Source organism: Muscardinus avellanarius (genome assembly GCF_963383645.1).
Source record: "Muscardinus avellanarius genome assembly, chromosome: 4".
Taxonomy (NCBI): Eukaryota; Metazoa; Chordata; class Mammalia; order Rodentia; family Gliridae; genus Muscardinus; species Muscardinus avellanarius.
In genome coordinates this window covers 85,117,397-85,143,245 of record NC_137789.1, presented here as the reverse complement: position 1 = coordinate 85,143,245, position 25,849 = coordinate 85,117,397, and the positions used below count along the sequence as shown (strand labels likewise).

The window sequence follows — 25,849 nt, the reverse complement described above, 5'->3', positions numbered from 1 at the left end:
TTATAGAGGCATTTCTTCAATTAGGCAATCAAGTGAACATGTTACTATGCTTCCAGTTTTTTGTTTTTTTTTTGTACAAGAAATACTTCCCAGAGAACAGAGGAATAAATAGTTCTTTACATACCCAGCAGTCATATATCAGTAACCTGGAGGAAATGTTGTGAAAATAAATCCCACAGCATTTAAACAGAAGAGAAAGAAGAAGCTGAGGCTAACAGGATGTTTATTATCTCATGCAAGCAATTAACATCTTAATTGTTTTGAAATATGTAATAGATAAGACCACAGTATCTAGGCCTTTAATTCATTTTTCTGGATAATTGCTCTTATTTTCATATTGCTTTCAGTTTTTCTTTTCTCTATTGCTAGTTTGGGGTCTCTTGTTGGCTACTAATAGTATTAATTTTTTTTAGAAAAAGCTTAACACAATAGGCAACAAAATCTTAGCTCTTAAATATTTTCCTTCTGTAAAGATGATTTAATGTTCTCAACAGATATTTTAAGTGAGATGATTCACTTGATACATATTAAATAAAATTTGGCCAAAGCCAGCTCACTCCACTCAGCGCAGTCACATACTGTACAGGATATTTTGACTTAGTAGTAAACGATATGAAAGATGTTCAGTCAGGTTGTCATCCTAAAGTTTGAGTTGAAGGAGGCCTGAGGAAGGGAACAGTTCTGATAATGCTGTGTCATAGGCGAAGGTGCCCATCTCACCAATGTGTATGTGGGACATCAGAGAAGTGAGTGCATCACTTGGAGTCCCGCTACAACTTATAACTTCAATGCACCAGTAAAAACATTTAAAACTTCTTGACTAGCTTAATACTGTTCCTGATCCCATATAGAAGACTGATCTTTCCAGATCATTCACTTGCCAAGTGAATGGTCTCACAGCAAAATCATGAGAGCTTTTCCAGTCACATAATTAGCTTACTTTAATCAATGAAGCTTATGTCCAGTAGACATAATATTTTCTAGATTTCATATTGAAATCAGATTAACTAACAGAAAACTGTACCCTAAATCTTAAAATCACTGGTTTATTTTGGGTGAGTAAACTATTACAAACTGTTTAAAGGAAACCTCATTTAAGTAAATGGTTATAAAATGCTATGGCATAATATAATTTTTATGACAGTGAATCTGTATTCAAAAGCAGCAGAAAGTCAAAACCCTGGTTTTTCTCAACGAAATAAAAATTCTGAACCCTGATTTCATCAGCAAGACAAATATAAATTCTTTCATTCATACTGGGATAACAATTCAATCAATTATTTTACACTTGAGTATGCTGTACTAAATATACCGGTAAACCATCTCAAGTGACATTATCTTCAGATCATATTAGTAGACTCTGGTTTGGTACAATTTCTATCTTCTTATTGCTTATAGTGCTGCACATCCAATACTATTTTGTTGATTAATAAAATAGTGGCTGATAAAAATATGCTACATAAGAGTAAAGAAAATGTATGCTTCACAAAAGTTTCAAGAGGACACGTAGACAGAACTACTATGTGAAGAGAGCCACAGCATCGTGTTGTAAAGTTTTACAACATGAAAGCCTAATATAAAGCAATTTCCAGTTTTAAATCTCAGACCTGATCACTCCATCATCCACTTCATTTGGAACAATTTGGCTCTGGCTTGGGTAGTAATTTACACTCTAATTTAGAAATATCTTGGGTTTTTTGGTGGGGATGTAGTGATTAAATTCAGGGCCATTCTACCACTGAGCTACGCTCTCAGCTCTATTTATTTATTTACATATGTATGTATGTATGTATGTATGTATGTATGTATGTATGTATTTATTTTGCGAGTCTGAGGATGGAACCCAGGGGCATTTGACCTCTGAGCTACACCCTCAGGTCTATTTTATATTCTTTATTTTGAAACAGGATCTCACTCAGTTGCAGAGGGCCTCACTAAGTAGCTGAGGCTGTCCAAGAACCACGATCCTCTGGTCTCAGCCTTCAGAATGCTGGGAATGCAAGCATGCACTACCATGCCCGGCTTATTTTTTTATTTTGAAAGAGTCTCACTAAGTTGCCAAGAGCACTCTCTGAATTGCTGAGGCTGGTCTTGAACCTGTGATCCTCCTGCCTCAGCCTCCCAAATATAACAGACATGTACCACCACACCCAGCTAATGTCTTGTTTTTTAAAAAAATATATGTAAAATCCAAGTTCTCTATTGTCTTGGTGTGGAACAGTGTTTTTCTGTTTAGATTCTGGATTTTTTTATTTTCACAAAAATGGCGTGAAGTAAAAACCATTTCATTATTTTCTTCTTTCTATGAAGGCATGGGCATTTACAGAGGAACATATAAAAATTTCCGTATGTTGTTTCAAGGCTGAGTCCTTCCTTTGGAAGAGGAGAATGGGGTGGAGAGAGGTTTGGAAGAAATTATGATTTGGAAGAAGTTACAAAAGTATAAATTTGTTATTCCAAAAAAAAATTGCATGGCAGAAAAAAATATATATAAACATATTTACCTATGCATATATAATCCTTATATAATTACAATATATATATATATATATATATATATATATATGCATTTTTCAGTAATGAGGATGGAGCTCAACCAGTTGTTACACCACCAGCTCTTTTTATTTTGAGACAAAGTTGCGATAAGTTGCTAGAGCTGGCCTTGACTTTGGGATCTTCCTGCCTCAGTCTCTCCAGTAGCTGGGATTATAGGCATATGTCATCATGCCTGGCTAAGATATATGATATTGAATTTGGAATAAGTGTGTGTGTGTGTGTGTGTGTGTGTGTGTGTGTAATTGGGATGGAACCCAGGGGCATTCTACCTCTGAACTATATCCCTAGACCTTTGCATCTTTTATTTTAATATAGGATCTTGCTAAGTTGCTGAGGCTGGTCTTGAACCTGTGATTCTCCTGTCTTAGACTCCCAAGTTCTAGGATTACAGGTATGTGCCCCATGCCTGGCTTGTGGTAATTTTTTAATAGGATAACTATATTGATGATGTCCTCTTTATAGTTCATAATTTTTTCAAAACTCTGGACTCTTATGTATGCAATTGCCTTATAAAATAACTTTGTCCCTTTTCTTTGCTTTACATCCCACCCTTGAAAACTGATGGAGAGCCATCCTTAAAGGAATTCTTAGATTAGTTCTGTCACAGAAGCATTTTATACTAGATGGATTCCTAAAGAGCACTATAGAATAATGAGTAGAGTTTGTGATAATTTTTTCCTTAAGAATTGAAGTATCATTTTGAAAATATGAATTCTGTATTGTATAACATCTGAAAGAAAACTAGCGTCCACGTGTGTATTTAGAGAGTAAACGTGTGCAACCAGATTCTTTAAGGTACAGATGGACGTTTATATTGGTTTCAGTAAAGAGCAGAACATAATGGTAACATGAATGACAGATAATAGCATCTGGCACTTTTAACATCCGAAGCCCTGAAATCTTTGGAGAACTGACAGTTGAATGAAGCCGAGAGTCCTAGTTATTTCTCAGCACTTTCCTTTTGAGATTTTTGAGTTTTTTCCAAATTCAGGATTTTTTTTTAAGGGGGCATCTGGACAGGCTATTTTGCTGAGAGAGACAGACAATATTTTCTGAAAATTACCTCCAAAATCAAGCAACTGTTGTGCATATGAACTAGATAACAATGAATTAGAAATAACCACTTGGTCTCGGGTTGTGTGTTGTGTGTGTTGTGGCTCTGGGAGGCCGTGTGGCAAAATGAAAGACAGGTTGGGAGTGGGAGGCACCACATTCTGGTCGGCAAACATTGTGATGTGCTGTCGGGGCCACACGTCCTGTGGCGGGCTCTGCGCACCCCGAGCCCCGCCTGATGAGGAGACTGGCCTCCTCCACAACTCCCCAGACAGCTATGGAAGGCTTCCATCACACCTGGCCTCCGGCCACCACTTCCTTAGATTTCTTTTCTCTTTTTCTCTTTACCTTCTATTTTTTGTTACTATTCCCTACACATTCTCTCTCTCTCTCTCTCTCTCTCTCTCTCTCTCTCTCTCTCTCTCTATCTCTCTATCTCTCTATCTCTCTCTCTCATCTCTATCTCTCTATCTCTCTCTTTCTCTCTCTCTCTCTCTCTCTCTCTTTGGTATTCTTTTCCTTTTTCTTATCTCCATTTCTCCCTTTTTACTTTTCTTTAGTCTAGGGAATGCTAGGCCTCCTACTTTATTTCCATAGGGCAAGGATCAACACGTGCACACCGGCACCACCACCCCACAACCCTGGCTGTCAATTTTCTCTCTTAAAAACGTGACGCTGGACCAGGCATGATGGCGCCCACCTGTCATCCCAGTACCTGGGAGGCTGAAATGAGAGGATTACAGGTTTGAGGCCAGCCTGAGAAACTCAGAGAGATAGGCAACAACTTAATGAGACATTGTTTCAAAAATAAAATAGAGCTGGGGGTGTAGCTCAGAGGTAGAATACCCCTGGGTTACACACACACACACACACACACACACACACACACACACACACACACAGTGTATAAAGTTTCCTTGTCCTTATTCTAGTTGTGCAAGGTACACCCTACCTTCCCAGTAAGCACACTGAATACAATCTGCTTTTAAAAGTAACCCCTATAGGCTCCACATTTGTCATTTTCAAGATTTAGCACAGGATGTGAAAATCCTCTCCATTAGTAGACCATCTTGGCACACAGAAGGAGCAAAGGACGCGGGAGGAACAGTGCTGGGGGCTGCGGTGACTTGAAGCACCTTGGGCCTCATCTGTTGCAGCGTCCCCAGAACGGCTCGCCCTATGCAGGCAGTGTGACCAGAGCTCCTAGCTTCCAAAGAGGCCTTCACCTGACATGCGGAAAGCACTGGGAATCCAAAGCCACACGTAACACCTCCCATCTCCTCAGTCACTGTCAACAGTGTCCGTTCCCAGCATTGCTTCTAAATTCTAGGTTCCAGAATACTCAGGTTGAAAACTGCAGCAAAGACTGTCCTGACAGGCAGAAGTGAGTGAGCCACGGTGAAAAAATTCCAGTCCTATACTCCCACTCCCTTTTGTGAATTTTCAGGGAAAGAAAACACTGTCACAAATCTATATGAGTTCCTTAAAAACACACTCCAGTCGAAGCCATAGAGCTGTTGAGATGAATCAAGATGTTTTTCTGGGAATTATGCAAAGAACAAGGTTGGAAGGTAAAGATAAAAATAATTGTTCTGAGACTCACTTTTGGACTCTTTGGGTAATAAGAATAGCTCTGGAGATGGTGGGAGGTGTCTCAGAATGTAATGTTGACATTGTGACTTAGGGTACAAAAGTATAATCAATGTAAATATAAAATATTTATAAGATATATAAGATATTCAACATAAAAATGAGATCCACCTAGCCAGGCACAGTGGCACATGCCTGTGATTCCAGTACTTGGGAGGCTGAGACAGGAGGATGGCAGGTTTGAGGTGAGTCTCAGCAACTTAATGAGTTATTCCACAACTTAGCGAGACCCTGTTTCAAAATTAAAAAATAAAATATGGCTGGGGCTGTAACCCAGAGGTAGAATATCTCTAGGTTCAATCCCCAGTAAGAAAAATAGAAAGAAAATAAAGAGAGAGGAAAGAAAAAAAAGAAAGAAGGAAAAGAAAAGAGAAAGAGAGATAGACTTGCTTCATTACCACTCAAGATTGGTTCCTCTGTTGAACACTGAGTTCTAAAACTACTGAAAGATTTCTGCTGAGCGTATTGTTCAAGGCCCGGTCACAGCATGGTCACATGGACAAGACCAGAAGCTCAGGTGCCGCTTCGAACATGGCATTGAGATATTCCCAGAGGTTACATCACCTGGGGACTGTGATCCTGCAAGATTCATGTGACAACAGGGACCAGTTATAGTTGCTTAGTAAAGCACTGTCCTTTCACGGGCATAAAGACTTCTCTTCAACCCACATCTGCAGGCTCTCGAGTGTAGACTTGGAGACGAGCAGGTGCCACAAGCCATGATGTGACTTGCTCACTTGGTGCCTCCTTTCCAAAGCTGGCCTCTGTGCAGCGGGGCTGGTCCAGCACCCCGGCCTCAGCATGGCTGTGTCTTCAGAGACCTACTGCTTCCTGGCTGATTGCACTTCCACCTCAGGCAAGCTGTGCACAGTGACCAACTATAGTGGATGTGGCAGTTTCCAGTGATACACATGGATGGAAGCTGAGTATAACTCTGGTTTTTGCAGATATGCCTGAGATGGCAGTGTAGCACTGGTGGGGAGAAGAGACACACTTTTGCCTGTTCTTGACCTTCACTTCAGGTGCACTGCAGGTGCCAGTTTCACCTGTATTATTATCAAATGCATATTATTTTAATAAGAGGTTCTTCCAGAATGCAGCTAGAGCAACCCTAGCACAAACATGCAAAGTCCAAAATGCCATCAAACTATGCAACAAAGTTTGAATTTTGGAGCATTCTAGATTTCAGACTTTTGGATGAGGATGCTCAATTGCTAACATCTACATAAATATTCCAAAAATTCTGAAAAAATTCTAAATCTAAAACCGGTCCCAAGCTTTTCAGATAAGATATACTTGACCTGTAGTATTAGGGTAGATTAACTGCAGCCATCTCTAGATACTTTAGATGATGTGTGTGTGTGTGTGTGTGTGTGTGTGTGTGTGTGTGTTTCTAGGGATTGAACTCAGGGGCAGTCTGCTTCCAAGCAACACCCACAGTCTGATTTTATTTTTTATTTGGAAACAGGGTCTCATTAGGTTCCTGAGAACCTTACTACATGGCTAAGCCTGTCCTGCAATCCTCCTGCCTCAGCCTCTCAAGAATTGGAATTATAGGCTTTTTTTCTTTTTTTCTTTTTTTTGATACTAGGGATCAAACCCAGGGGCATTCTATCACTGAACTATACCCCCCAACCATTAAAAAAATTGTTTTTGTTTGAAACAAGATATACCTAAAGTTTCTGAGACTCTCACTAAGGTGCTGAGGCTGGCCTCAAACTTACAAACCTTCTAGCTCAGCCTCTCAAGAACTAGGATTATAGGTGTGAGCCACCGCACCCAGCCAGTTAATTTTTTTAAAAAATCAAGAAGAATGAAGCAGCTGAAGCCAGCCACTGTATAGTTTAACCAAATACAGACCTTGTGTTACTCCCCCCTGTGGTCCTGTGTGGTGGCGGGAGGCTGCCAGGGTCTAGGGATTTCTTCCTGGCCTTGGTCTGACCAGCCCATGCAGAGTTAGCCTCTCTGTCCATGCTAAGTGGCTGCTTATGTTACTCTCTTTATCAGTGCATTTGGACACAGGTCAGTTCTCCTACCAGCCTCTAAGCACACACGTGTGGTCATGGTTCACATGCATGGTGAAAATGTATTGTCTTGTTTCAAAAAGCTGAAAGAGCTGGTGTACACTTCTGTAGAAAATGGATCTCAGTCGTTTACCCATACCAACTGACAAGTTCATCAATAACTTTTTGGACAAACAGAAAATAGCCATCAGGGTTACCCCTGAGCTTTCTGGCTGTCAAGCCTTTTGTGGGACATTAAATTGCCCATGGCTAATCAGGCCAAGCTTGGTGGCTCAGGGTACGCTGAAGGTTAGACGGGTTCCTGCACGAGTCCAGCTTTTGGCTGTTGAGGTGAAACCACCTCTGGAAAAAAAAAAAAATGCAGGTTTTCTGACTCTGAGATGGATATAACCAAGACATCCACCATTTGTGATGAAATGTCTTTCATGACTCTGTACTCGGGCATACCAGTTCAGGCCCTTTCTTGTCCAGTTGGATTTCATCTTTGACCCTCTGGTTTGGAAAGAATTAGGGATCTGGTATTCCAATATTGAGGACATATTGCCACTTGAGACGAATGGCAAAATTCCTCACTCAGTGCACACAATTGCCACCATTATGGGGATAAGTCACCATCAGAGTATGTTATTTAGGGCAAGTGACAGTTCATTAATAAATGTTGTATGATGTTTAAAATCAAAATTTAAAACAAGGCACATGACTCTGGATTATGTGACTAGGAATGAAGACTATAACTTAGGAGGCTCTGAAACCACACTCTGCTTCCAGCTCACTGACTGACATGCGGAGGCAATACCTCTTTGTCTTCCTCCGCCTTCCTGCGAGCTTTGCTGTAGTTGATGGGAGCATCCCAGCCCTCCTGCTCACAGAGCACCTGATGGAATGCAGCGTTGACCAGAAGGCTGCTTGCTTTGAATGGGGAGGAGGACGGGGTTGGGATGGTGGTGTTGGAGGAAGCCAGGGGTGCAGCCTTGTCCAGGGTTCGGTTTTTTTTCATGCTTAAGTCCAATGTGCCATTTTCATCCACTTCTATCTCAGCTCCCTGGTACAAAACAGGAAACAGAAAAACATGTCAGCACTCTGCAGTTACAACCTCGCCATGTGGGGCTTTTAAGGGATAATTTCAAATGTAAGCTTTTATTAAAGAATATCTGCTTTTAAATCTAGCTTTCTGATTTGCATTGGGTAATGTTCAATTCTTAGGCACACTTTTAAGAACAGACCCATTAGTGAGCTTTGTGTTTTTGGCTTTAAACAAAGTAAGCTTAATACAAATAAGATGTTCCAAATACTGAATGGATTGGCTAAAATCATTTGATATATGTATACATTTAAAAAGTTCAGCTCTAAATCTTCTTTTCTACTTTACAGAATTATCACTTTGAATTTATCCTTTAAAGCATTAACATTTGTGTTTATCAAAAGGCACACATAACTTCCCAACCCCCCCAAATCTCAATATTAATGTAACATGAGAAATATGCAAACATAGCCAGCTGGAAGAGAATTTATATTGGAATATTAGATTAATACGAAACCACATTTTACTCAAGGCTCTTTGAACTGGAAAAGCTTTGTTAAATGGAGAGACAGTGCAAACTGAACTTAATCCTGGGAGCCTTTAAGTAGCAGGTGACTGTAGAACATTTGGGGTTCAAGTCCCATAATGGATACTTCAGGGTAACAGTGTTTATTTTCCAGACATTTGGTATGAGACTTAATGTCACTTCACTATGATGCTTTTGGGGATACCATTTGCCAAGCTTTTTGTCTTTATTACTTTTTTTTTTGCGGTACTAGGAATGGAACCCAGGGACATTCAACCTCTGAGCTACACTCCCAGTCCTATTTTTATTCTTAATTTTGAAATAGGGTCTCACTGAGTTGCAGAGGGCCTCACTAAGTAGCTGAGGCTGTCCTCGAACCGTGATCCTCCGGTCTCAGCCTCCCAAATGCTGGGATTACAAGTGTGTGCCACTAGACCTGCTCTTTCTTAATTTTTAAAGAATAGTATCTCATTTTGATTCTGGCTTAAGTATCAATAAATGGCTAGTGTGTTCTTGGTCTTCTTCAAGATGCACACCATTGATTGGGTGGCTTGTGCAGAGTCCCGCATTGCTAACCTTTCCATGCAGTAACTTCCCAGAGCTGGAAGCACATGTCCATTGTTTTCCCCAATGGGTCAAATAACGTCTTTCTGGTAATATCACTGTCATCCATCAAATTTCCATTAACTTCATGACAATTTCTTTAGTCTTTTTTCTTTTGATTGACATAGCAGAAGACTTGAGTATATCAGCAAGATCTCTAATACCTGTGGTCCCCAGTTGCTTGCCCAGGGATGCTGCTGAACTCTCTTTCTTGTGCCCCTGCCAGGAGTCACCATAGCATCCCAGCTGCATGTGGCTGGACATGCTGTTTGCACCTCATTGAAAAAAGAAAAGCACTTCTTCTATTTGTTGTTTCACTGGTGAAGTTTATATTTTCCGTCTCTTACCTTTCCAGCTAGATCTGCTGCATTGTATCTCTGGGAGGTAAATACACTTCTGACATGTCATACTAAGATGCTTTGGCTATATCTTTCTGTGCCTTTTTAGTAAATAGTTTAATCTCCTGTGATAGTTTTAAGCCCTGAATTTGACAGTACAGCTTATCCTGGATAATAATGTAGTAACCACAACATCTTATGCCATCTGTATGATATCAAATACATTTTTATACCAGCATTAATAAACCTTACTTACAAAAAAATCCAAGATGTTAACCATCTCAGTGCCACTTACTCTCTCCATGATCTCAGAATGAATTCTGCCAGGAGCACATCAAAACAATTTTTGGCTTTATAGCTGATATGTAACTATAGCCATGAAACAGAGCTATAGTAATCAAGTTTAATGGCCAACGTAAAGTAAAATGCTAAATATTGTAGTTGCTGACATTTTTCATTAAAAAAAAAAAACTTGGGTTAAGACTGCACAACCAACATTCACATAAAATTCCAGACCTCTGTGACAGATGGCTCAGGAAAAAGAAGCCATGTGACTGGGCTGCAGAGTTTTATAGTGCAAAACCCATAAATAGTGCAGATTCAATCTCCCTGAAAAATATCAACTATTCCAAGACAACATTCATATATATTTTAGCTTTTTCAGAAAAAAATTCCAAATAGTAAAAATTAAAAAGGGAGAGATTTTATGAGTTGTTATCATTATACATCTCAAGTAATCAGGGCTTGAATGGAACAAAAAATTGCTCTAATGTTTAAAAGAGGCGCTTCTCTCTGCCTGCACCCCAGCCGGCTGCTCCGGGCACCTGACTGGTCTGGGAGAGAGCAGGCTGCGTGTGGTGGGGTACAGATGGGCTCGACGCAAGCTCACAGATGCACTCGGCAATTACAGACAGTAACAGCGAAGGGTCCCTTTCTGCCCATAGATGGGGATCACACATTTACAGTGTGGACTTTTATTCAGAGCTGCATCAGTAAGGACCATTTCTCTGTGCTTGAAACTCCAAATGGCATCACAAAGGGGAGAAGGGGAGAGAAGCCAGAGGGAAAGCGTGAGGGCCCAGCTGACAGGGTCCCTCCTGCCCCCACATTCTGAAATCTCAAGTGCTGCTTGCTATTCTGATTTTAAGTATGTATGTATGTATGTACGTATGTATATGCTGCTGAAGGTTGAATCCAGAGGCATTCTACCTCTGAGCTACACCTTCGCCCCTATTTTATTTCTTATTTTGAAAGAGTGTTCCTAAATTGCTGAAGGTCCTTGCTAACTTACTGAGAGTCTCAAGTCTTAGGCCTTGAACCTAAGATCCTCTTGTATAAGCCTCCCAAGTACTGGGATTACAGGCACATTCTCACTATGCCTGGCAAGTATTGACGTTGACATTTTAGGTTTCTCTGAAGCTAGGGAAAGGTCTAATACTATCTGTGTACTTTACAACCTAGCAGGGACAGTGAAGGCCATCTATTTTTTCCACTTTTGAGGTCTGGATACTACCTACCACTTGCAAAAGCACTTGATATGTTCATGTCATTTTATTTTGGGAAAAAAATTAAAAAGAGAGTGTTAGCTCGGTGTGATGGCACATACCTATAATCCCAGTACTTGGAAGGCTGAAACAGGAGGATCACAATTTTAAGGCTAGCCTCAGCAACTTAGCAAGACCCTCAGGAACTTAGTGAAGACCCTATTTCAAAACAGAAAACAAAATAGGGATGGGGGTCTGCCTCAGAGATAAAATGCACTGGGGTTCAATCCCTTGTGCCAAGAAATATGTTCCTGCCTTCAGGGAATTTTTTTTTTTTTTATACACAGATTTCCAGTAAAAGAAAATTAAGAAAATGTAACAAATAGCCAGGTGTGGTGGCACATGCTTGTAATCCCAGCATTTGGGAGGCTGAGACAGGAGGATCGCTGTTCGTAGACAGCCTCAGCTACTTAGTGAAGCCCTCTGAAACTCAGTGAGATCATGCTTCAAAATAACGAATAAAAAATAGGGTTGGGAGTATAGCTTGGAGGTAGAATGCCCCTGGGTTCTATCCCTAGTACAGCAAAAAAAAAAGTAACAAATATTATAAATTATTAAATTGAAAATTGAAATAATTATTGATTGCAATCTTTATACTATCAAAAGAGCAGTGACCTCAGCATCTGACAACCAAAAAAATGATGAATTATGGTACATCCACTAAATGGCACATTATATGGTCAATAAAATGATACTGAGGACTGAATGGCAAGCAACATGAAAAATACCTAAATAATAGAGAACAGGAAACAGCATGGTGTTCCTGCTAGGCTTACAAGTAGGGAAAGGGGAGAATTTTTTTTTTAAGGCTAAGTGCTATAACTGCATTTGAAGGAAAGGCTTATGAAGCGTTCTGCCATTATATTTTCCAGCTAAATGCTACTATTATCTTCTCTCTACAATTAAAAATTATATGTTCAAATGTGGTAATGACAGAAGAAGTACAATTTTACCTTGCATGTTCGGATTATGAGCCTTACTGCTTTTCACAACACTGATGCTAAGGTGGCCTGGTCCCCTCCTGGGCAGGCGCACGCTGCTCCAGGATGGGTGGCGCCCCTCTCCCCTGCTCTGCTGAGCCTGGCTTCTGCTGCAGCCCCTGGTGTCTCCTCTCCTCATGCCTGTTCCTTCTCGCTTCTGGTTATCTGGTTTAGCTAGTATCTTGTCTGTATTAAAAGCTATATTTAGTATGTTTTCTAAGTAGGTATGGTATTAATAAATAGATGAAACAAAAATATTGTATTCATACTCAATGACAATTGAGCCTTAAGACTATGGTGATGGTAAACTTATGAAATATACCTAGTAAAACAGAATGATGATGTGCAGAGAACTGACTGACATGGGGAGCACAATGAAATGAGATTTAACCGCTTCCCCCAAAACTTTTATTGAGATTTTAAATCATGGTCTAATGCACTCTCAGGGGACTGACAGACTATTTGTCATAAGGTGTGAATGCAATTTTTATTTATTTATTTGTTCTGAGGATTGAATCCAGAATCTGGGGCATTCTACCTCTGAGCTACACCCCCAGGCCTATTTTTTTTTTTAAATAGGATCCAGCTAATTGGATCCTGCTGGTCTTGCTGAGTTGCTGAGGCCTCAAACCTGTGATCCTCCCATCTCAGCCTCCCAAGTTACTGGGATTATAGGCACTTGCCACCACACCCAGCTAGAATTTGCAGTTTATTTCCAAAAATTATAGCTGTCACTCAGAATACTTTTTTTTTGGGGGGGTGGTACTGAGAATGGAACCCTTCTACTACCAGGCTACACTCCCAGACCTATTTTATATTTTATTTGGAAACAGGGCCTCTTAAGCCAGCAAGGCTGGCTTTGAACCTGCGCGATCCTCCTGTCTCCGCCTCCCAGGCGCTGGGATTACAAGCGTGCGCCAACACTCCCGGCGCAGAGAGAATACTTTAATATCCCTGTGATATTGTTTCTTCCTCTGCAAACTGGGAGAATATTGTCTACAGTTTCTAGAGGAATTTAAAGGATTCATATGGGTAAAGTGCTTATTATGTGCAATGCCTGGCATGCAGTAGTTATTCCATAAATGACAGCTAATAGTTCTCTTAAATTTTTATTTTTGTGGTGCCAGAAATGGAACCTGGAGCCTCACATGTACTAGGCAGGCCCTCTACCAGGGAGCTCCACCCCCAGAAATGACAGAAATGATAGCTAATGCCAGTGACAATTTACTGGGTTTTGAATAACCAAGTAACATGCCCCCGAGCTACTGCACACAGGGCTGAAGAGCCAGGTATTAGGCGGAGAGTGTCCGCCCAAACCCAAGACCCCCATCACACTTCCTTCACGGTGCTGATGCCCCTGGAGAAGCCAGTTTTGGGGTCCTGGCCTTACGGGGCCCCAGGTTCCTCCTGCTGCCACATCCTGTTCATTTCTAAGTTCATGTTCAAGCACAAAACAGACTTTGAACTTTAAACATTTCAAGCAAGTGTCAATTTTTTGTTTTCTTTTAAGGCACACTGTGCATATGTCAATTTGTCTAAACAGGTGGGGAGAACACCAAAACAAACAACAGAATGCTTGGCAAGCCGCAGCCATGAGGCTAAAGATAGACCCGAGCGCGCCTACCTCTGCGCCCGGGTGGGAGGGGGCAAAGGCAGGCGCCCGTGACTGCGCTGTGGGGGTCTCCTGGGGCAGGGAGCAAAGCGCTCCTCCAGGATGCGCACTCCCTGCCTGGAGCCGGTGCTGTGCTCCTGCCAGATCAGAGTGGCCCGAACCACAAGCACTCATGTCACCCATGTGAGGGTGCTCTGTCCCTGGGTGGACAGGAATGAGCAGGGAGTCCGAGCTTTAGTGCTAGGGAGGGAGGAAGGAGCACAGAGTCATAGTGTGCAGGCTCAGGAGTGTGGGGGAGGCAAAAAGGACATTTAGAGCATCTGTATTATCCTTCATTATTATTATGTGTGTGGTACTGGGAATTGAACCCAGAAATGTTCTGTCATTGGGCTACACCCCCAGACCTATTATTATTATTATTATTATTATTATTATTATTATTATTATTTATTTTGAAACAGTCTTAAGTTACTGAGTTTCAGTAAATTAATGAAGTTGGCCTCAAACCTGTGATCCCCTGTCTCGGCATCCCAAGTACTGGGATTATCTGCGTGTGCCACCAGTCCCAGCTTCATCCCTTGTTATTATTATTCCGTGGTACTGAAGATGGCACCCAGAGGTATTCTACATCTGAGCTACACCCCTAGCTTTACTTTACTTTTTATTTGAAACTGGGTCTGGATAAGTTGCTGTGCACTGTCCTTGAACCTGCAGCCCTCTTGTCTCAGCCTCTCAAGTACTGGCATCATAGGTGTGCGCCTCTATGCCCAGCCACAGGGTCGCTTCTTTTATCCTGCTTGTTCCTAAGCTCCCTGAAGTCAGGGTTTGTGGCTGGGATAACCCAACACTTAGAGACCCTGGTGGGCCAGCTACCAGCCTACCTGCCAGGATGTCTCTCTAATACACCAAGAATGCTCAGACCAGAGGCCACAGTTGAGAAAAGTGACGCATTTCTATACTCTGATTTCTAAATATGAAACTCAAGAGATCTGCTCATTTGAGCTATCAGAAATAAGTGGAAGAGAAGTCAAATCTAGCAGAAAGAGCAATGAGTTCAGCATCAGCATGGGGAGAGAAGGTCTACTCAAGTCGTCTCAAGGGAAGGCACACACTGATCACAGCCAGACCACACGGCATAGTACTGACCACAGTGACCTGCACAGCGCAGTACTGGCCACAGCCGGACCACACAGCATAGTACTGACCACAGCGACCTGCACAGTGTAGTACTGGCCACAGCCAGACCACACGGCATAGTACTGACCACAGCGACCTGCACAGCGCAGTACTGGCCACAGCCAGACCACACAGCATAGTACTGACCACAGCGACCTGCACAGCGCAGTACTGGCCACAGCCAGACCACACAGCATAGTACTGACCACAGCGACCTGCACAGTGTAGTACTGACCACAGCCAGACCACACGGCATAGTACTGACCACAGTGACCTGCACAGCGCAGTACTGGCCACAGCCAGACCACACAGCATAGTACTGACCACAGCGACCTGCACAGTGTAGTACTGACCACAGCTGGACCACATACGACATAGTACTGACCACAGCAGCCCCACAGCACACTGACCACAGTGGCCTGCACAGCAGTACTGGCCACAGTAGCCTAAATAGCACAGTACTGACTGCAGCCAGACCACACAGTATAATACTGACCACAGCGGCCCCCACAGCACACCGACCACAGCAGCCTGCACAGTGCAGTACTGACCACAGCAGCCCATTCAGCACAGTACTGACCATAGCCAGACCACACAGCATAGTACTGACCACAGCGGCCCCCACAGCACAGTACTGACCACAGCCGGACCACATGGCATAATACTGACCGCAGCGGCTCCCACAGCCACTGACCACAGAGGATCCCACAGCCGCTGACCACAGCGGCCCCCACAGCCACTGACCGCGGCAGCACAAGAGGGAGGTGCTTGCTAAGAGGTTGTGTGCTGGTTCACCGCCTTTGCTTATCCTGACTTCTACCAAAATAAATATTTCTTGTTTCAGGAATCTGTGAAATTCTCCCGTTTTCAAAAAATAAGGTCCAAGTGGGGCAAAGTCAATGTACGGTCACAGTTCTTTCCAATCGTGCACTCGGGGAGATGGCATCTGCACAGAGTGATGTGTGGCACCAAGATTTTCCTGTTTTAAGAACCCCTGTCCTGAAGGAAATAAACAAGACAACCTAAAGGAGGAGAAAGGAGGGGGGAAGAGGAAAATCTCTAAAACACACAATGTACTTAAACATATCGAAGTCAATCACTAAGCCAAGCAAGGGAAGGAGGGACGGGGAGGGAATGGGGTGGGAATTGGGTAGGGGTTAAATCAGCGATGTGTACATGTTCATACACACAAGGTTTTTACCCCAATATGATGTTTGAATATAATGCACAAATAAAAAAATTTTAAAGGAAAAATAAATAAATAAATAAATAAATCCATTCTGAGAAAAAAAAATGGTTTTCAAAATTCTTCGTGTCAGCGATTCCTTTAGACGGTATGTGCATGGCCGCTCTCTCCCGTTCTCGGGACCGTGTGTGCGGTGGAAAGCTACAGGAATCCTGTCACCTCAGCAAGCCAGTCCACTCCACAGAACTGCCGTGGCACAGGGATGCGAGAATACATGTTAGAAATCAACAATCAGTCTCCGAAAGTCAAGGGCTGCTTGTTTTTTTCTCATATGTGGAAGCTAGAGGGGAAATAGGAAAGAAAGGAGGGTCTTCAGATAAGTGAGAGGCCAGTGGAGTAGTGGAAGGGGCTGGAGGAAGGGGGAGGAAAGGGAAGCTTGAGGGAGGAAGCAAACCAGGTAATATTCTGTCCACATCTGAAGGCAGCACTAGCAAACTTACAGCACTATGCAGAGAGAGGAGAGGTAGCAAGATGGCTTAGGAGGGGCTGTGCCTGCACGGAGATGTCCTGTGCATATTTGAATGGATCACTTTGGATCCCACTAAGAGATAGAATCATATTACACCAAATTTTGAAATTTTGAAATGTGCCAATTAAACAGTCACTTTTCTGACCAGAGAAATATTTTTAAAAGGGAAGAACAAGCTAATCAGGGTGGTGCACACCTATAATCATAGTACTTGGGAGGCTGAGAGAGAAGGGTTGTAGGTTTGAGGCCAGCTTTGGCAATTAAATGAGACCCTCTGCAATTTAGCAAGGACTTGTTTCAGAATAAAAACTCAAAAAGTCTGTGGGTGTAGCTTGGAGATAGAGTACCCCTGGGTTCCATCCTCAATACTCAAAAGAGATAGTGATAAAAATAGAGATAAAATACATTCATAAATTAAAAGCAAAAAAAAGCATCAAATTTTTGTCATCTTTGTTTCTTGCGTTGTTTAAAGTCAACAATTTAATGGAACATGAATCATCTTTTTTGTGTGTGTGGTACTGGGGATGGAACCCAGGGGCATTCTACCTCTGAGGTGCACCCCCAGTCCTATTTTTTTATTCTTTATTTTGAAACAGGTTCTCACTGAGTTGCAAAGGGCCTCACTAAGTAGCTGATGGTATCATCGAACCGTGATCCTCATGTCTCAGCCTCTGGAATGCTGGGATTACAAGTGTGTGCCACCATGCCCAGCTGAGCACGGATAATCTTAAGATGAAAGAATTTTGAGGAGCAGAAAAACATCTAGGAGTCTAGATAAAAAATGTATTTTAGAAACCCCAGTAAAGTTGAAACGGAAGGGTAGGGGATGAGGAAGGCTGAGGTTGATTAATGGAGGAGCTACATGTAGCATGGTCAACCTGAACACTCACTGTTGGGAGGGGAAAGGGGAAGTCAGGATGGGGAGGACACCAAGCACAGTCTGAATGTATCAATATGATCCACATAAACAAAAAATATAAAATAAAAATAAATAAAAATGTATTTAACCCAATACTCAAGTGTTTTGAGGGTCATTAGTAGTCAGAAAAGGGGTATGCTAATCATCACAGGACAGCCTAAACCCCAATAGTAAAACAATAGGAAGAGGCTAGCTTAGTATTTCTGCAACCAGATTCCTATTAGAATATTTTTTTTAGAAAAGAAACTGAGTCAAGGTTTTTTTTTTTTTTTTTTGGTGGTGGTACTGGGGATGAAAAGCTTCTACCTCCGGGCTACACTCTCAGACTTATTTTTTATATTTTATTTGGAAACAGGGTCTCTTAAGCCAGCGAGGTTGGCTTTGAACCTGCAGCATCCTCCTGTCTCAGCCTCCCAAGCATGGAGATTACAAGTGTGTGCCACCACGCCTGGCCTGAATCAGGTTTTATTTTATTTTATTATTATTTTGGGGGGAGTAGTACTGGAAACCCTTCTACCTCTGGGCAACACTCCCAGACCTATTTTATATTTTTATTTTTGGAAACAGGATCTCTTAAGCCAGCAAGGCTGGCTTTGAACCTGAGCGATCCTCCTATCTCCGCCTCCCAAGCGTGGGGATTACAAGTGTGCCCATGCCCAGTGCCCTGAGTCAGATCTTAAAATATGAATTTAAGCCAGGCATGGTGGTCCAGGCTTGTAATCCCAGTACTTGGGAAGCTGAAGAGATAGGAAGATCACGGTTCACAGACAGTTTCAGCTACTTAGTAAGGTCTTCTGCAACTTAGTGAGATCCTGTTTCAAAATAAAAGAATAAAAAATAGGGCTGGGGGTGTAGCTCAGAGGTAGAATGCTCCTGAGTTCCATCTGTAGACTCTCTCTCTCTCTCTCTCTCTCTCTCTCTCTCTCTCTCTCTCTCTCTCTCTCTCTCTCCCTCCCTCCCTCCCTCCCTCCCTCCTTCCCTAGGGCGCGCTCTCTCTCTCTCTCTCTCTCTCTCTCTCTCTCTCTCTCTCTCTCTCTCTCTCTCTCCTCTCTCTGTCTATCTGAATTTAAAAATAAAGCTGCAGTTGGACCCCTCCCCCATGATTCATCTCTAGAGATAGTTCACGCCTGGGAGTCTTTTGAATTTGGGCAGCTTGGTCTTCTCCTTATATCTTTAGAGGATGTGTTTTTCTTTGTCTGAGAAAACTTGATTTGTTTAGGAATTGTGTTTGAGTGCTTCTTGGCCACCAACTCTTCCTGGGGTTTACTTGGCTCAGCTCTGTCCAGAAGCTAATTCCAATTCTTCTGTCAAATGCTCAGTGGCAGAGCGCTACCTGCTCTCCCGAGGATCTGGCACGGTGCACAGAGCAGCTGACCACAGGTCAGGTCGCTCTTAAGGGGGGCAAAGGAGCCTGGCTTTAACCACCTGGGTTTTAGGGTTCATGTTTAATGCAGAAATATTCTACTATCTTCAAGGACAAAATCTGACAAAAATAAGTGACAGTATTTCAACTGTCTTTAGCCATCTAGGTAGGGAAATGATTTCTTTTAAGGAAAGCCATTTGTATAAATAGGAATTACTGGCTGCAGCCAGCAGAGGTGGATAGGCTTGTATATAAACTCCTTGTGATCGCCAGGGCTCTGTGGACTATGGCTAAGGGAAAGGTGTGGTGGCTCTGTGTGGTGTGTGCATCGTCTAGTCACCACAGCACCAATATGTACTTCTCATAGTGGAAAAGGAGAGGCTATTGAAAAAAATGTGATTAATTTCATGGGCTTGAGAAATGGAGAGTTTTCATAAAGGTCACAGAATCTGATTTTGGATTTGAATGCTCAAAGTTCTCAAGCCTCCTCGAGTCATCCGTTGATCCCTGACTCCGGGTGTTACTACGTGTGCACTAAGGAGGCTCCAGGAATTCAGACTATGCTATGTCATAGGACAGTGGCCCTTGTGATCATGGCGTGCCACGGGCCAATCTTGCAAACTTTCTACTACGTTGTTTCATCAAATGTTTTTCATCATGCTTGTATGGTTGAGATTGATTTTAATAGCAATTGTCTTTTCTGGTAGGCCCAAATCCCCATAATAAAAATAGCTTTGAAATTTCCAAATAGTCTATAACTGGCTTCTCCCCACACTGTGGTAACATCAAAGATATGCAAGCCTGACTTCTTGGGGGCCACCAATGTCACCCTTTCTGCCGTCTCCCTGCAGTAGGCAGGGACTGCATCAGGTGGGGAGCAGAGAGGTGGTGAATGTGGTTGGGAGCACAAAGGGTGACTTACTCTCACGGCTCAGTCGCTGCCCACCCTCCGGCTCTTGGCCTGCGTACCTTGGCATGCAGGCTCTGTGGTTTGTTGGAGAGGATGTCTGCGGCTTCCCTGCAGCGGGTGGAAAGGTTCAGGATGGCAGCAGCTGCTGCTATGTGGGTATCTTCACCGCATTGACCGTAGCTATAAGAGCTGGCACGGCTTGGGCTCTGTGTGTGGGCGCCTGCACTAGGCAGCCGATTAGGAAATTTCACTGGATTTGAAAAATGCTTTGCTGTTGAAGAGAGATTTGATTAGCAATTGCACGTACACAGTTTTAGTCATTAAATAGGTTTGTGTTAAGATATAACTTCTTGCATTAAAATAAGTGAAGAATAAATTAATGCAGTAGCCATTTAGCCATTATCCATTGGTATGTTAAATGAAGGTTATTCAGACAGTTTTCAGAGAGGCTCACAGATCAAGTGATGTGATTGCTGGGAGAGAATGCCTCTTCTCTTAGTATTTTTTCCTATTTGCACTTCTTATTACAAAAACTCCATAACTAATGTTATGAGCCAGGTGCACTGGCAACATTTGTGGCAAAATTGTAGATCAGAAACACACAAGTAAAACCTATCAGGAACCAGAGAGTTCAAGGGATGCATATCTAAAAAACCATATCAGCAGACAACCCTAATTCCAGTATGGAAAAGAAGGATCCTTTCTGTATTTGTTTACAAGACAATGATTTATACTTGGACATGAAATTGTATTAATTGACATGTAGATTTGTTCTGTTTCTGAACCAGTAGATGTTGGTTGTTCTTCATCCAAAAAGAAGAAACTGAATGGTGGTGGAGTCTTTGATCAGTGGGCATTTTGAGTGAGAGGAGCAGGGGATAAGAGAAGCAGAAAATGTTCTTAAAGTAAACACACAGGCCATTTAGTTATCACATCTAAGTTTACATTTATGCTTCTGTCCTGGGTACCAAGGTGTCACTGAGAAAGAATTCTCTATATTTGTCTGCACTGTGGGTGTCTGTAAACATCACTCGAGGTTATGGGAGAAACACCCAAGATTTAATGAGGACTAATAAAAAAGCTTTTGCTATTCATTTTTGATAGGTATTGCTTTTTTTAAAAACACAATTATTTTTTGTAAAACAAAATTGAAAATATGACCAACTGTTATTTATATAATTACAAGAATATGAAAATGTCTTTGAATATGTTGAAGTTATAAAAAAATCAATCTCCATGTTATATGAATATATAGAATGCTTATATTAACTAGCTTCACCTGATTTAGACATGGATATATATATATATATGTATAATGTGTGTATATAATAAAATCATACACCTACAACATTGCATGGAAAGATATAAAATGTGTGTGTGCTCAGTTTTTTTCTCTTTTTGAATCAAAATTGTCCATGGTTATTTGCGTTGACTGAGGCCTACTTTTGCAAAATAAGTAGGTATCTTTTAAACTGTAGTGTCCATTTCACTGATGAGCAAACTTTTTTCAAGTCTGTTTATCTATCAATGGGTTTTATTTGTTTGTTTGTGTGTTTGCTTTTGTGGTGCAAAGGGTTGAACACAGTACCTCACATAGGTTAGGCAAGTGCCAGTGAACCCTAAGTTATACCCCTAGCCATAATTTCTAGGGGCCTTTTAGAAGGGCATTCCACCTCCAATCTACACACCTACCTCCTTTTATTTATTTATTTTTTTAAAACAAAGCCTCACTGAGTTTCTGAGATTGATCTCAAACCCTCAAATCTCCTTTCTCAGCCTCCTAAGAACTGGGCTTACAGGTGTGAGCCACCGTGCCTGGCTCCTGTTGCTGCTTTATCATGGCCTTCTAGTGCTTTGAAAGTATGGCTCGACAAGACACAGTGAAGCAGTCTGTGCTCGGAAGAGGATCTGGTCTAAAATTGAAGAATCCCATGGGTTTGTAATGGGAAAAACTTCATGGTACATGGAGCACTCTAAGTGAAGAATTATCTAGCTTCCTGCTTCGTGGAAGTTAAGCTACACTAATCACAGCTCACTTCTTGGGTTTGCTTTCAACATTTATTTTTTCACTTTTTCATTAAAATATTTGGGAACTCTAAAGAACTTCAAGAAATGTATAAGTAAAAACTCCAGATTCATGTTATGCCATATTTGAACTACCGTCTTCTGTACAAATATGTTAGAATTAAAGAGTATTATTTCATTTTAAATGTCCCATATTAATTCTTGAATTTGTGAGCACATGTCTCGACAGCCACACATATTTTTTTTCTAGTAAAAAATTTGATTCCTGAATTGAGTTTCTCCCTAGAATATCCCTCCCTTTCATCTTCAGCCCTGAACTCTTTGCTGACTTGTCATATTTTAAATAGTATTTCCACATCTTACCTGTTAGATTTCTATCATTTCAACATGAATAAAAAATAATGTATCACAATTTCAATATATTAATTCCAATTCTAGCTAAATGTGAACTAAATATTTCTTTAGAATTATTGTACTTAGATTAGATAGTGGCAGGATGGTTTAATCTACTATTTACCATATTAAATGTAACTTTAGCATAAAATTAGTAACTTTGATGGAAGCCAGAGAGAAAAGGTGAAAAAGAGGGTTTCATAAAAATAGAAGGGAGATCAGTGGAGTGGAGGAAAGAGTGGGTTGGGGGAGACAGGGGAATGGAATTGGCCAAATTGTGTTATGTGATGTACGAATGTGTGACAATGAGTCCACTACTGTGTAGGATTATAATGCACCAATAAAAACAATATCTTTTTTTAAATTTGAAAGAGATATTATAGGTGATGCATAACACTAACTAGAAGTAACTGAAGTCTTAAAACATTCAAACATTTTCCCCTTTTAATTCATCATTTAATTTACAAGTCAATTACCAATATTCAAAGAAAGAAATTCAAAGCATCTTTTATCTCAAGTTCTGTTTTACAGTGTTCTTTCTCCCTTGGTTAGCCTAGTCATCCCTGTGTATATTGCACATTTTACTCCACAGACCTGAGGAGAATAACAGCATGGTTTGAGTCAAAAGTATTAGTAGTGTGTAAAATGTTTAATCATTTCAAAAATAAATAAAAACCATATATATATATATATATATATATATATATATATATATATATATATGTTCAATACCCAGGAGAATTCTACCTCTGAGCTACACCCCAGCCCAACTTTATATTTCATTTTGAAATAGAGTCTAATCAAATTTCTAAAAGTCTCAATAAGTTGCTGAGGCTGGCCTCTAACTTATGATCCCCCTGTCTCAGCCTCCCAAGTACTAGGACTACAGGATTGTGCCACCACACCTGGCATAAAAGCCTATTTTAAACTAAGAAAATCAGTAACATTGATCAACTCATTTTATTTCACTGCATAATATATATTCTCTGCTTTCAGCTGTAAGTAGAATGTGATATATTTGAGGACTCTCGCACACACACATACACATACACAAGATGCATTTGGGGAAATGAGTACTAGATTTTGAATCTGAAGCTTACATTCAGGAAATGGTGGTGTTTTCCGGCCTTGCCCTGTCTGTGGGAGGGGACGTTTACCAAAGACTTGGGCATCAAAGCTGGCATAATCAAATGGCACTTTTCCAAACTTCTCTTGTTCTTTGGACATCGAGGCTCTGGGAGAGGTCATGGTTTGTGACCGGAAATTAAATTCAATTTGTTTCATCAAGCTTGTCCTGGAAGAGGATGGGGGAGAGTAGTTCAAAATATAAAAAAAAACCTTTGCTGTGAGTATGGGCACTGAATTCCCAGTAGACAGCAGTGCCTCCACAGTGGGACTCCACCAAGACACCACGCATTACCCACAGGCAGCCATGGCATGCAGGCCAGAGTGTTCTGGACAGACAGATGCTCTGGGCTCGCCTGCTTATGATGCTCCAGCATACTCCGACCCAGTCTTCCATCAGTAAAAGAGGACTAGGCAACCTCCATCCACCTCACACAGATGTCATGAGAAGCAAGTGTTCGACGTTCATCAGCACTATAAACTCCACTCAGAAAAGTGGCAGGAAGCTATCAATAAACACAAGTTACGGCACTGAGTTGTGCACATTCTGCTTATTAGAATTGTTAATCAGATTATCCAGGAGTAGTCATGACTGCATCATGATATCTAACAGGTACTGCAGACACAAGGAGAAGGAGTACCTGAACACTGTCTTCTTAGACTTTTCTCTATTTTTTCTCCCCTGAATGTTTTTGCTGATTTAAGTGATATTTTCAAATAGCACTTTATCAATTAAACTGACATCCCAATATGAATCAAATTGCCATGTTATAGTACCTTTCACATTTCTCAATATAATTCTTCTACTCTAAGCTAAATGTGAGTTAAATATTCCTGTAGAATTACTGAATTTGGATTAATCAAGGTCATCATATTTATGTAGCACCAGTTTTAGCTAAAGGAGTTGTGCTGTGTTTTATTCTTTACTTACTGGATAAACTAACCTGTACTAAAAATATACTCTGGTTAATCCTAAAATGTGTCATTTTTAAACAAAATATTCTTTAAAAATACAGAATTGTGATTTATTCATTTTAAATTAAAATTATCTAGATCTTGTTAAAAATAAAGAGAATATAGGTGCAAAAGGAAATATAGACCATTGCTTTGGTCTAGTGATAAGAAAGCATAAACAGCACCTTTCAGAATTTAGTAATATAAAAAATAAAATTTCCTTTTATTTTCCAACACAATGTGTCCAGCTCATCAGAATGTCAACATTTCAATGATGACTTTGTATTAGGTAAAAGAATTTTTAGCTGCTACATAAAAAATTTGAGGGACTTGTGTAATAAATGAAAATATATATCCTAAAGTTGCATAAATGTTCCATTCTGAAACAACACTAATCTTTTAATAAATTAGTAAATAAAACAAAGTTATTTATAAACTTGATAAATAATCTATTTAAGGAGAAACTAGAGAATACAGTTAACTCTAACCAAGACTCTCATTTTAAGATTTCAAATTGCTACTTATTCAATAACTCATTGTCTTCACTTGACATATGTTTTTTTACTCATGTGCTTTGAATGCCAATTTTGACTCTTTTAATTAAATCTATAGAAGCAAAATGTTAAGGAAAGCCATATACTAAAAATATTGAAATGCTTAGTAGTTGTTTTTGTACTTTAGAGCCTCATTAACAACAGTTATCTGATAATTTTTTCTTAATCCTGAAAATGCTTTTCCTACATGTATTACTTTTGTAGAATAAACATATACCCCTCACATTAAACATCAACATACACACTTTATTATTTAGGTATAAGATTTTCCAAACTGCTTCATATCATGAAGAATCCGGGACATACAAGAACTAATGGGAGATATTTTAGTAACAGCTGTCCATCATAGAATGAACTTTTGTTTGAAAGGAACTATAACTATGGAGCTAAAGAGTATATAACATGATGTATTTTTAATGGGTACAAGTAGTCATGACAGCATTTTCTTCAGATAGAAAAGGTGAAATAAAACACAGAGAAGTTGATACCACTTGTGGACTGTGTTCTATCAGTGACTTAGAATTTTGATTAATAAAGATCATCCTATGCTTCGTTCCTCCAGCCCCAACCATGAACACCATATTACCTTTGCTAAGAGTTGCATTTCGAGTTACCCTTCTGGAGGGTCTCATAGCTCACTTACGAGGTAGCCTCATTCACTGGACCAGCCTTTCCAATAAACTGCCCATACAGGTCCCCTGGTGGCTGGAATGAAGGTCAAGACACAGGAAAGTGCCACATCAGGGGTCAGGGAGAAGGGGCCCTTTTCAGTTGGACCCTGGTGTGAAACAAGCATCAGGCACTTCCC

General features: G+C 40.9%; 1 protein-coding gene across 3 annotated transcripts in view; it reads right to left on the bottom strand.

The window, feature by feature from the left end:
• The window catches only part of ST18 (ST18 C2H2C-type zinc finger transcription factor), a gene marked incomplete at both ends in the record, with an annotated part of 120,580 nt that overhangs the window by 37,762 nt on the left and 56,969 nt on the right, over positions 1-25,849 (bottom strand). For 2 of the 3 annotated variants that reach the window (XM_080694417.1, XM_080694418.1), the window contains 2 exons: positions 20,050-20,261; positions 23,509-23,702. In XM_080694417.1, the coding sequence (XP_080550543.1) occupies positions 20,050-20,261; positions 23,509-23,702 (406 nt within the window). Of the gene's footprint in view, positions 1-8,079; positions 8,326-20,049; positions 20,262-23,508; positions 23,703-25,849 lie in introns of all 3 variants that reach the window. The other variant, XM_080694416.1, reaches the window with a different exon arrangement.